The 13,743-nt window shown below is 34.6% G+C and overlaps 1 protein-coding gene and 1 pseudogene across 1 annotated transcript in view; one reads left to right on the plus strand and one right to left on the minus strand.

The window, feature by feature from the left end:
- The window catches only part of LOC107698075 (vacuolar protein sorting-associated protein 13A-like), a 21,397-nt pseudogene extending 12,046 nt beyond the window's left edge, over positions 1-9,351 (plus strand).
- A 2,151-nt stretch (positions 9,352-11,502) lies between these two features.
- LOC107698092 (guanine nucleotide-binding protein subunit alpha-14-like) overlaps positions 11,503-13,743 on the minus strand; it is a 14,213-nt gene continuing 11,972 nt past the window's right edge. The window contains exons 5-7 of the mRNA XM_016499003.1: positions 12,327-12,456; positions 12,076-12,229; positions 11,503-11,891 (exon numbers count right to left, since the gene is read on the minus strand). Of these exons, the coding sequence (XP_016354489.1) occupies positions 11,701-11,891; positions 12,076-12,229; positions 12,327-12,456 (475 nt within the window). The 3' untranslated portion in view covers positions 11,503-11,700. The remainder of the gene's footprint in view (positions 11,892-12,075; positions 12,230-12,326; positions 12,457-13,743) is intronic.

A 13,743-nucleotide genomic window follows, 5' to 3' on the forward strand; every position in this document is an offset into this window, starting at 1 on the left:
TCCGCTTCGTCCACGGTGAAAGCCGATCCGGCGATCCACAGCGCAAAGTTGTAATATTTCTTCAGCAACCAGCACGGATCAGCTCCAGGCATGACGAAGCAGATATCGTCCTCTTTTGGAAGGCCAAACAAAGTAGTTTCGCTTTCACAATGAATCACACAGCGCCTTCACGCGGCGGAAGCAGCAACAACAATACTACAGCGAGAATAAAAGTTATGCCTTCTTTCTTTGCGTGAACATTTGGGCGGCGTTATGCAAATCTTCCCACATAGTGATGTAGACATGTGGTGGCGTGTTAGAACGAGCCGTTTTAGGTAGGCGTGGCTGACTCTTAACTTTTATAAAGAATATCTCTTTGGATTTGAGACTTTAGTCTTTGCAACTTTACAGATCTTCTTTATGCACCAAGAGCTTGTAACACTCCAAAGAGAAAGGAAAAATTGAAATCGCATCATATGACCCCTTTAAAGACAAAAATAATAGGAATTGACAATATAATAAAAAACGGAAATGGGTAGTTGACATGTTCAACAGTGACAGCAGTCTCCTACATTACAAATTAAAACATCAAAAAAATAATCTGCATTTATATAATCAAAAATACAGTAAAAACAGCAATATTGTGAAATATTATTAGAATATATTGTAAAATGTAGTTTATTCCTGTGATGCAAAGCTGAATTTTCAGCATCATTACTCCAGTCTTCAGTGTCACATGATCCTTCATTTTAATATGCTGATTTGCTGCTCAAGAAACATTATTATAAATTTTGAAAACAGTTGAACTGCTCAGTTCAAACGAACAGCATTTATGTGGAATATTATAGAAATCATAAATGTCTTTGCTGTCACTGACAGTTTTATGCATTGTTGCTGATTAAAAGTAATATTTTTTTTAATAATAAAAAACTTGAATGAAAACACGTAATTAAACGTAAAGTCTAATATATGTTTAACATATATGGTAATGTCAGCTACCCAGATACAGATATTCATAACATTCAGTACATACTGTACATATATCGTAAAAAACACAAAAACAAGATTTCTGAAATTCTTTGTCATTTTCTTAACCTCCATAGTCACTAAACAACCATGAATTTTCATGCTTGTCCAGGCTGGTTTTATATTAGTCTAGAATTTGTCTAGATGGTGAAGCTGGTCAACCTGACCAGCAGTGTTGGGGAAAGTTACTTTTAAAAGTAATGCATTACAATTTTGCGTTACTTCCTAAAAAAGTAACTAATTACGTTACTTGGTTACTTTTTATTGAAAGTAATGCGTTACGTTACTTTTGCGTTACTTTTTAAATCTGGGCTGGGCTTGCCTGTTTGCTTTTAATATAAAAAAAAATTTTTTGGCAAATATAAAATCGCTTTCACACCAAAAGCCTCAGGCTGAAGGAAATGTAAATTCACGTCTGTACAGTACACACAGAAGAAGAAACTTCAGCAATAAAAAAAAAGAAGAAGCAATGTTAGTTTATCTTGTGTAATTTTTGCTTATTAGTATGGTTGAATTGGATCACTGAAGGTCAGCAGCAAATTGGTTAATAAAATTGGATTAAATACATAAAGGATATTTGTATTATTTAACATATTTAATTATTGCAGCTTTGAGTCATATTCTGAATTGCGTTTAACTGTTTTTATTAATTCTGAGGAAAACTAAATCTGATTTTTTTTTTGTGAGTGAGTGAGAGATGAATTAATGCTTGTTCACATTTATTCTAGAACTAAAGTAACATCTTACTCCCGATTTCTCTCAACAAGGGGACAGGAGAGCTTTCAATCAATAAATGGGAAAAAAAAGTAACTGGCGTTACCTATTTGAAAAAGTAACTCAGATATTTTCTTATAAATTAAAAAGTAATGCGTTACTTTACTAGTTACTTGAAAAAAGTAATCTGATTACGTAACTTGCGTTAGAGCAAATGTAATGTTCACAAATTTCATTTCATAAGCCTTCTAGGGTCCAGGGACCCCAAGGGAGTGCTAGGTTTAGAGAAAGTTTAGAGAAACAGTGTTAAAAAAGTTACAAATAAATAAATGATAAAAAATAAGATTAAAATAAACAAATTAGTAAATAAAAAATAAATAAAAACAGGTTAAAATAGCCTAAATGAGTAAATAATTCAAAAAGTAAATAAATAAATACATCTAACAGTACAGTAGCCTACTGTAATGAGTAGGGAAAAATAATAATGTAACTTAATGGAAACTAAATATAATTTTTTTTCCAAGTAATATTTTAGATATTTATAATCAGTGTTGGGGAAAGTTACTTTTAAAAGTAGTGCATTAGAATATTGCGTTACTTCCTAAAAAAGTAACTAATTACATTACTTGGTTACTTTTTATTGAAAGTAATGCGTTACGTTACTTTTGCGTTACTTTTTAAATCTGGGCTGGGCTTGCCTGTTTGCTTTTAATATAAAAAAAAATTTTTTGGCAAATATAAAATCGCTTTCACACCAAAAGCCTCAGGCTGAAGGAAATGTAAATTCACGTCTGTACAGTACACACAGAAGAAGAAACTTCAGCAATAAAAAAAAAGAAGAAGCAATGTTAGTTTATCTTGTGTAATTTTTGCTTATTAGTATGGTTGATGATTTTTTTTTTGTGAGTGAGTGAGAGATGAATTAATGCTTGTTCACATTTATTCTAGAACTAAAGTAACATCTTACTCCCGATTTCTCTCAACAAGGGGACAGGAGAGCTTTCAATCAATAAATGGGAAAAAAAAGTAACTGGCGTTACCTATTTGAAAAAGTAACTCAGATATTTTCTTATAAATTAAAAAGTAATGCGTTACTTTACTAGTTACTTGAAAAAAGTAATCTGATTACGTAACTTGCGTTACTTGTAATACGTTACCCTCAACACTGCTGACCAGTCTTTCTGGTGAGCTGGTTGATCAAGGAAGTCTTGCTGGTTAAACTAGTTAAGAAGCATCACAGCATCCAAAACACAACAGGGACCAAACAGACCAACACGAGCCAAGGGTTTGAAATTGTATCATCAGATATGAAAGAGGTGTTCATATTTTAAATAATAACTTGCTGGAGAGCTGAGAGATTGTACAGGATATATGTGTAAAACTTCAAATGTAAAACTTAATTAAATTTGATGAATTGTTTGTAATACATAGTATTATACATTTCTATTCTTATATGTTATAAAACAGTAAACTAAAATGTAAAAACAAACAGTCTAAAATATTAAATGAACTCAAATCAAATCAAACTAAAACAAAATCAAATGATGTAATTCATTATGTAAAACTACTTATGTAATTCCCACCAGTCATTGTCCTAGTATGTTTTTGTGATGTGTTGTGTAGCTTGTAACTGCAGGAGTTGCAGATGTGATCTCAGTAGTGTTAGCTGTACTAGTATTGGTAGTAATTAGTGTGCACTGACTGCAGCTCTCCTCTCTTGTCATGTTCACAGAGCAGAGCAGCCCTCTCTAGATTTGCATCTAAAATCAGAATAATTTACAATGTGTTTACGTAATTCAGGCAGCGTCTAGCTGATAGAGTAGTTAATATACTTTAAATTTAAATATTGCTGTTTTATGATTCGGAATCTTGGTTTTAGTCCTTCTAATTTGTTGTCCCACCCCATCATCTGTCATTTTTCCTGAATAAAGTCTGTTTCCAAGTGCATTTTTTTCATCATTAACCCATTCCACACCCATCAATCCCACAATGCATTGCAAATGACATCGCATTTCATTGATTTATAGACAAGGAGCCAGCGTGTGTGCTGTGACTTTAGTCTCTTTAGAAAACGTAATGACTAAACCTTTGCTTAAATTTTGCATTCAATTCTTTTTACTAGGGAAATTTTTCGAAATTTGCATTCTTGCATCCGGAGCACGTACAAACACACCAGTCTCACCTATGGGCAACATGCAAGTGCTTTAGAACTAAATAAAAAAATGGTTTTAAGAATCCCGAAACTAGTGCGATGTATATGAAGATGAGTAGGTGATTTTGAAGTTGTGTTGCCACTGTGTGTCTTTTCATCAATTCTTGTGTCATTATACTCACTCCATCACCATATCTCAGGAAGGTGATAGCCAGAAAACATCTGATCGTAGAAGTTCTCAGGATTGTGTTTTTTCAATATTAATGGGTTTCTCCATTTGGTTTGTAGAATATTGAAAACGGATGGTTTGCGAAGTACAGATACTTTGCTCATGCTAAGGTGAACGAATCAGATTTCCTGATGATCACCAGAAGGTAGGTAAATTATATAAACCCCTCATTTTACATGGGCAATGGCACATGGGCACATTTAGATGAATGGGTGTTTTGGTTTTAAGCATGCACGAATAGCATTAAGCATGTCACAGGTGTTTGGCTTCAGCTTATAAAAGCCTTCATGTAAACACCCTGAGCTCTATTCAAAATACATTATTTACATTTTTTTTTTAGCTTTTAACACAACTATTATTTAGCTTAAAAATACCATGCACATGTGCCGTGTCACGTTTATTTCCATCTTACAAACGGAAATTGGATTGTATTCATTCAGACTGATGAAAATCAGTGCATGTAAACAGTTTTCAGTAAAAATGATTTTACGCAACAAAAACTTGTGTTTTCATAAGCAAGCACCGCTCATACTTCAGGTGAGGAATCTCAACAAATCCCTAAACCCAATAATTAAACTTAGGGCATAAAATTTGCCTCTACCCTTACCAAAAAGTAGTATACTTCAAGTTTATTTTAGTAAGTATACTTAAGTAAAGTTCAAGTATATTTTTAAGTAAACTTTATGTAGTAAGTATACAAATATCAGTGTACTAGTAGTATACTTGTAAGTGTACTATTTCAATACTCCTTGGGATTAAATTGGCCCACTTTCTAGTATATAAAAGTATACTTTTAAGTATACCTTAAGTATAACAGTAGTAAACTTTGAGTACACAACTAGTTTACATCAAAATGTTTAGTTTGTACTGCAACTATACTAAAAGTGAACTTATAGGTATACTGATATTCTTCTTCACTTGTGTTTTTTGGAAATTCTGTACAGAAAATGTGTACTAGCGCCCTCTACAGTATAACAATGAAAACACAGATTCTAGGAGCACAAGTATAGCTCAAATATATTTAGACTTTTTCTAAGTATAAGTCAAGTATACTTAAATGTCATTTTAAGTATATTTCTGAGAAGTACAGAAAGCCCATTTCTGAGAAGTACATAAAAAGTAGACTAAAAGTATACTTTCCTATTTTTAGTTTAAAAGAAGTATACTAATAGCACACTTGAATAAACGTCTTTTTCATAAGGGTATTTCCATATATTAAACATTAAAGGCTGGAATACTCTAAATGCACTACATACACTACAAATTGGGGCAGAAATGTGGGTGCTGCAGCCTTTAGGAAGATCCAAAAAATTTCTTCAGAAATATAAAAATGCATGTAATTTCTAAGAACTACTGTATATATTTTTGCATGTAATTGATTATATACGCATGTACTATTCTATCCTAATTATTCAAGTCATGTGCTACAGTGTATACGGCCTTTTTTATTTAATTGAAGCTTTTCAGCTGGTGTCTGTGTGATTTTCTTCTTTCAGGGGGATATTTTTCGTGACTAAGGGAACATTTGGGCAGCTGACGTGTGAGTGGCAGTATCTGTTTGATGAGTTTACCAAAGCGCCCATGATCGTGGAGACAGGAGACTGCGCATAGAAGCGAAGGTACATCATCATACGTAACACAGAGCTTGATTTTATGTGCATTTATAAACAACATTAAATCTAAATCGCACTGGTCTTATTGTGCATGTTATTCTAAATATGCAAATATTTATGTTTAGCACTTTAATTTATAGTCCTGTTGTACATGTATATAGTATGTACCTAACCCTAAAACTTAACCCAAGTAGTTAACTTGTATTACTGTTCTTTCTTACATAATCATTCATTAACAGTTTCTTCACCTCTGAAAGGACTTTTATTTTGTAATGAGGTAATCAAGGCCATGTGGGCAGGGAGAGAGCATTAAAAATATTAACCAATAATATCATGGCCTACATGTCTGATCCAAATGAAAGAGCTCCTGAACAAGGATTTCTTTTCTTATGATGAAAATATGATTGATCTTGTTTTGATTTTCACAGGAGCGGGTCAAATCAGTTTTTCATGCCAAAGAGTTTGGGAAGATCATCAATTTCAAAACTACTGAACTAGCAAAGGTACAGTCGCACATTTTCGCTGCTGTAAACAAATAGTGGAAGTTAGTTCATGAACTGGTATCTTCACATGGAGCACAATGATTGTTTAGGCAGAAAGTGGATGAATTCTTCTGGTCATTTATGCACAGAAGGTGATGATGCTTGTAGGTTTGTTCTGAGAGCGAAATCCATTCATAGTGAGGATCATTAGTACGCACCAGTCAGGATCATTAACAAGGTCCCAGCAGATCCTTAAGTCTTAAATATTTTAAATGACATGAGAAAAGTCTTAATTATCCATTTAAGAGGTCTTAAAATCGGGCACAGAAAAACAAGAGTTGCAATATGGCTTAATGTGAATATTAAACTTCAAAGGGAATGATTTACTAAATGTGAACGCTGCACGTTTTAAAGTAAAAATGCAGGTTTCTACAGGTTTCACAGCAGTTCACAATCAATGAATATAGCATACATTTATGCCAATAGATGTACCATACATTCATGCCAATGATCTACTGTTGATGAATTATGATAATGTTTACTTAACTCCCTCATCTTTTTTTAATGAGCAGCTGGAAGTAGTAAAGCATAGGCGTTTCTAAATAAGAGTCCAGTAATTTGGGCTTGTTTATAAATAAAAGTCATGCATTATGCATATTTTTATATTATTGGTGTTTTGGTTACACAATAAAATACACAATATTACTTGACCTCTTAATTTATATGTATTTATATATTGGAAAATAAAGCAGTTTTTTAATACATTTTGAATAAAACATGTCTCACTCTGTTTTACTGCTAAACTGATTTAGAGATAAGTGATTTATTTAGAGATCGTATGGGTTTGCTCTGTATTGATATATGGTAATAATTTATATTTGGTCTTAAATTTGACACTTACATGTACCCTTCGCTAATGGCCTTGTGAAATAGCCACAAAAAAGCATTTGGTTGCTCACTTGTGTTTGGAACGACCTTGTGAGTATCGTCCACTTTCGATGGTGCTCTTTAAGACCCCAAATTACCATGAATCCCTTCATACATGGCTTTTCTTCAAGACCATTTGCAAAGTGTATAATAATACAATAGACACTTAAAAAGTGTATTAGATTTTTTTTGACCATGTGATCCTGTATCATATGTCATGTCCATTCATTTTGAAACCTGAGGTAATTTATTTATAAATCAGAGAAAGATATTCTTTAGATATTGTCATATTAGTTTGTTTATCCAAACACCGCATGGAGACACAGTACACAATTTGAAGTAAATTTGAATTAACCTTTTTGTTTTGTTGAAAGTTGTTTCAACAGAACACACATCTCCATCTCCACAAATTTGACCCGAACCTAACAGGACTATACAAAAAATTTAAATTCTATAAAAGAAATTTTTTTTTGTGGAAACTGGAGGCATTTTGAACAAACTTAAAAGTAAGCATATATTCTTAACATTTTTAAGGTATAGTTCAACGAAAAACTAAAAACTAAAAACAAAAAATTATTTACTCACCCTCAAGTTGTTCCAAACATGTATGAGTTTCTTCTGTTGACCACAAAAGAATATATTTTGAAGAATGTTGGTAACCAAACAGTTGTTGGTCCCCACTGAGTTCCATAGTATGGAAATTAAATACCATGGAAGTCAATGGAGACAAGAAACTGTTTGGTTACCAACATTATTCAAGATATCCTCTTTTGTGTTCAACAGAAGAAACTCATACATGTTTGGAACAAATTTAGGGTGAGTAAAAGATGCCAGAATTTGCACTAATGGGGGAACTATCCATTTAACCTCTCAGCCAGGTCAAAAAAGGCCCACAAAGCCACACACAAGCTTAAAGGGAGTTCACCCAAAAATGAAAATTACCCCTTGAGTTACTCACCCTCAAGATATCCTAGGTGTATACTGTATGACTTTCTTCTTTCAGACAAATACAATTGGAGTTATATTAAAAAATGTCCTGGTTCTTTCAAGCTTTATAATAGCAGTGAATGGGTGTCGAGATTTTGAAATCCAATAAAGTGCATCCATCCATCATATAAAGTGCTCCACATGGCTCCGGGGGGTTAATAAAGGCCTTCTGAAGCACAAAGATATTTTTAAGAAAAATATCCATATTTAAAACTTTATAAACCATAATCTCTAGCTTCCGCTAACTGTCGTTCTCGCGTTCACAAGAGAGTGGCGTTCCAGCGGATGACGGAGGATGTCGACATAGCATAAGCTCTGGTGAGAAGTGATGAACGTAAAAAACATCGGTCATGAATTAGAAGTACAAAACGAGGATTTGTAAATAAAAATGCCGTAGGATGTCGATACAAGCCAAGAGGAGACTGGTTTTCCTTTGCTGTAAACAAAACGTGGTTCTCGTGAGACTAGAATATTCTCACTGGCGCTTACGCTACGTCTGCATCCTACGTCATCCGCTGGACACCACTTTCTTGTGAGCGTGCGTATATCAGTTAGCCGAAGCTAGAGATTATGCTTTATAAAGTTTTAAATATGAATATTTTTCTTACACAAACACATTGATTCAGTTCAGGAGGCCTTTATTAACCCCTCGGAGCTGTGTGGAGCACTTTTTATGATGGATGGATGCACTTTTTGGGCTTCAAAACCTCAACACCCATTCACTGCCATTATAAAGCTTGAAAGAGCCAGGACATTTTTTAATATAACTCTGATTGTATTCGTCTGAAAGAACAAAGTCATATACACCTAGGGTGGCTTGAGGTTGTGTAAAACATTGTACTTTTTGGGTGGTCTGTCCCTTTAAGAGTTACATTTTTCACAAAAAGTTTTGTCTACCACATTTATGATTTTTTGCTGCTAATTGTAGATAAAATAGCCTGTAAAGGTTAGTACCCGTGCATTAATTTAAATCATGCATTTCTGTCATTCTCAGTGGGTTCTTGCAAAGCTGGAAGATGCCAGGGAAAGTCTGCGGAAGTAAGGACAGTTAAAGCGACATGCGATGATCCTGCACTCTGCCGTGTGCTTTTATGCTGCTTTTGCAGTGTGCCACTTCACATTATACCCACAATGTGACAGTCATTCACTAAACACTGAATACCACACTGGTAATATCTGTTAGACTGTGTGTTGGTGTGTTCGGTTTACATTATATTGTACCTTTCTTTCCCCCTCACTGTCTGAGCTTATATTAAGTCTTTACAACGTGCCTCTACATGCAGTTAAGTAAAGCCACACTAAAGTGTAAATTAAGGTGTCATTTTATACACATTAATAAAGACACTATGTATTTTATTTGTCTTTACATGTGGGAATGCGTGTCACATTTAAACAGAAATGACCAGGAATGTTTGAAAATGGGAATCTCTTTCTGTATGTACAGGAGAGCAGGGATATTTTTTTAATACGTGGCTTTGCATGAAATGATATTTTGTTTCTCATTGTCTGTTTAATTAATTCTACAGCTCGTCTTAATACTCGACATGACAGTAAACACTCGATGGCTTCTTGACTGCTTTATGTCTCTATGCAGCCACACTGCGTTACTGAAGAACTGTAATATAACACAAATATGCAATTGTTTATTATTTAGCTTTTCAGTAAAGCTATTGTCCATTTTTTTTAATGAATGTCAATGAATTGACATTAAAGTCGACATGACATCAAAACTGACCATATTTATTGATCCTGATGTCAACGAGGCCTCTTGGGCAACCTGTAAATGATGTACACCAATAAAGTAGCTCTTTAGTCCTTGTTTTAGTCTGCAGCCTTTTGAAAATCTTGCCAATAGTTAATGCAGTAATTTAAAGGAATAGTTAACCAAAAAAAATGGATGTTTGCTCACTTTCAGGTCATCCAAGATGTAGATGAGTTTGTTTCTTCATCAAAACAGATTTGAAGAAATTTAGCATTACATCAGTTACTTACCAATGGATCCTCTGCAGTGAATGGGTGCCATCAGAATGAGAGTCCAAATCATCAAAATCGATATATTTGTTCAGAACTGTTTTGGCTTGTAAATGGTGTTTGATCTGTGCATATTTCTTTCCTGATTCAGACGAGATGAATTGTTCACTGGCGAAAACAATATTATGGATTATGGACTGGTTTGAAGTTAAAAACGCCTAACGATGGATTTGTTTCTTACAGACACACAGCTTTTCGCTTCACAAGACATTAATTGGTGGACTGGAGTGGTGTGGATTACTTGTGGATTCTTGTGATGTTTTTATTAGCTGTAATGCTAAATTTCTCCAAATCTGTTCGCATGAAGAGACAAACTCATCTACATCTTGGATGCCCTGAGGGTGAGTACATTTACAGCAAAAATTTCATTTTTTAACATTAATAAAGGTTATAGCAATAAAAGCTAATAGCGAGAGATCTTACATCAAGTTCCCAGGTTTCGAATAAATATGATTGAAGGGACAAAATGTGCATTTTTTCACATGCAACTGCATACTCTAATTCTACAGTTTTATCATATATTTATTTTCAATTGGAAGTTAATCATGTTAGTGAAGTAATATTGAGAACTGTGAATGTCATTTCTTGTTGACTATAAAGGCAAAGAAAAGCATGAACTTTTTTTGCACCATTTTCTTGTAATTTCTAATTATGCATATTTAATAAATGTATTTGGAATTTTGTTTGATTGTTTTATTTGAATTTTAATGAGTAACAACATATTACTGTATATCCTTGTTTAACAAATATTATCAAAGCAGATACAGACATTACAGTTTAAAGGCACTTCAGGTATTCACTACAGCTTGAACTTGCTACGAACTGAGGTAAAATAATGAAACTCTGTGGCTGCGTAAAATGTGAAAACTTTCTGAATTTGCCCTGTGACTGAATTGTCTGTGAGAAATAAAGATTTTTTAAGGAATATGCATGTTTAAATTGATAAATATCATTTACAATGTACAATTTGACACTAAAACACCACTGTTTAAAATAGCTAGTAAATGATTTTTTACATAATAATAAAATAAAAAATATCTAATTTCTACAAATGTATAATCTTGACTCTACAGAAGGCAATTTAAGAGCATGTTAGTTTTTTTTTTTTTTACATCCAGAGTAAGTTTTTATATTAACATGTAAACTTCTCCATCTTTTTGCCTTTAAACGCTTCAAGGAGTCTTCAAGACTTTGATCTATTACATCAGGAAAACATTTTTACATGTGCCTTAAAATCTCCTAAGTAGCATCCTTTGTAAACTCTACTCACATAAAGAACAAAATGGCAACATCTGTTGTCGATGAAACCTACCCATCTATTAGAGGACCTAAACACGACTGAAAAGAAGGTTCATCCTTGTAATGGTAGATCAAGGCTCATTTTCAGGAACCCAGTCCACATCTAATCCATTAGACAATTCTCCTAGATACTTCCTTATATAAGTCCTTAGCCAACAAGAGAACAACGTAAAGCTAATGTGAGAGCTAAATCTACTCAACAGATCAACAGAAGAGAGCAGGACCGGGTTTGTCCTCCGGGATGAGGACTAGTTGTTGATTTTAAACCAGGTTGAACTCTTTGAGGTTGTGTCTGAGGATGGTGTCTTTCACAGCTGCGAAGATCAAGCGGATGTTCTCCGTGTCGGTGGCACAAGTGAAGTGAGAGTAGATGGATTTGTCTTTGTCTTCATTTTGCTCCTGGTACATCTTCAGAATAAACTCCTGGGCTGCCTTTGGGTCGTTTTTGGGGCCTGAAAAATGACAGTAATCATTGGGTCAATGATGTGACGCTCTATTTTTTGTCTATTAATTTATATAAAAACACATTAAAATAATACTGCGGTTTATCTTTACCAGCATGAAAGTGATTCATTCCTGCCATACGAGCATTTGCCTGAAGAAGCATCTTGTGCCTCGAGGGAACTGCTGACTCACCTGTGAATTCTGGGAAGTAGGTGGCCAGGTGAGAGTGCACGATCTTCTCCTTCAGGATGTCTGTCTTATTAAGAAAGAGAATCACAGACGACTGCTGGAACCAAGGATAAGTGATGATGGTTTTAAACAAAGCTTTACTCTCCTCCATGCGATTCTGAAACACATGAGACCATTTCAAATCCGATCAACTGCCATGAGCATGAAGTCACAGAGGAACAGCCTGCACGAGGATGAACTCAAAGTACACCGACCTCATTGTCACATTCAGCCAGGACCTGGTCGTACTCGCTCAGAGCCACCAGGAAGATGATGGAGGTGACGTTCTCAAAGCAGTGGATCCACTTCCTGCGCTCGGATCGCTGACCCCCGACGTCCACCATCCTGATGACAATTAGAAAGAAAATTAGCAGTTTTTTTGTGGCAAAAGTCTTAGTTAATAGAGGTCCCCAAACTAAACTATGACCATCTTCTTACAGTATAATCCACTTGTTACAACAACTTGTTTGTTGCCTTTTGATAAACTGCAGTTACAATCAGGATTAATTTAAATTATTCCGTAATGCTGCAAATTAGCTACAGTGACATGAACACTAATAGAAACAAAAGACATATATATATATACACACATACACACACACACACAACTAGGGGTGGGTGATATTACCAAAATCTTATTTCACGGTAAGAGAAAGTTTATTTCATGATAACAATATATATGTGGATGTAGCCATTGTTATTTTATTTTATTTTTGAAATTAAAAATAAGAACAAAAAAGCAAATTGCAAACACAATACAACAAAAGTACAAATTAAACAAGCTTAAGTTATTCAGCTACAGGTTTATTTAAAGGGGTGGTTCATTGCGATTTCACTTTTTTAATGTTAGTTAATGTGTAGTGTTGCTGTTTGAGCATAAACAATATCTGCAAAGTTATGAAGCTGAAAGTTCAATGCAAACGGAGATGTCGTCTTTTAAAATTCTGGCAGTTTAATGCCTACAAAAACGGCTGGTAGGGACTACAACGAGTTACTTCCCGGGTTCGTGACATCACAAACCCAGATAAACCCCGCCCTCGGGAAAAGGCAGCAAAGGGGGCGTGGCCTGCACTGCTTTAGAGAAGAGGAAGAGAAAACTAGAGGTGCACGTAAAAATCTATTCATATATGAATCACGATTCTGTCTTCTAACGATTCTAATGGATTCACAAGTTTCAAAATCAATTTTCTAAAGCAGCGATTCTCAATACTGTTCCTCGCGTTCCCCTGCTCTGCACACGCTCTGCATCTCTTTGCATCTCAGTACTCAGTTGAAGTACTGTATTAAAGCTTTAATCAGGATAAAACCGTATATTAAAAGCTAACATAAACAGTAGCATTTGCAAATAACAGCGTATCTAAAAGTATGAGATGACAACAAACAAAAAACATAGGCCTACCATTAAAAGCCGTGCTTGCACAGGTTCTGCACGATCCTCTTCAATAATATCCTCTGCTTCTCAATCGGGCTCAAACTGATAAGCGATATTAACGACACCGTTGTTTACAATACAACCGGATCACATGTCGATGAGCTGAGGGGCGGGACGTTTAGATGTGCACTAGAGGCGGTTTAGCCAATCACAACACACTGGGCTAGCTAACCAATCAGAGCCCATCGCCTATTTCTGAG

The sequence above is a fragment of the Sinocyclocheilus anshuiensis genome, unplaced genomic scaffold (genome assembly GCF_001515605.1).
Source record: "Sinocyclocheilus anshuiensis isolate Anshui unplaced genomic scaffold, SAMN03320099.WGS_v1.1 scaffold1163, whole genome shotgun sequence".
Taxonomy (NCBI): Eukaryota; Metazoa; Chordata; class Actinopteri; order Cypriniformes; family Cyprinidae; genus Sinocyclocheilus; species Sinocyclocheilus anshuiensis.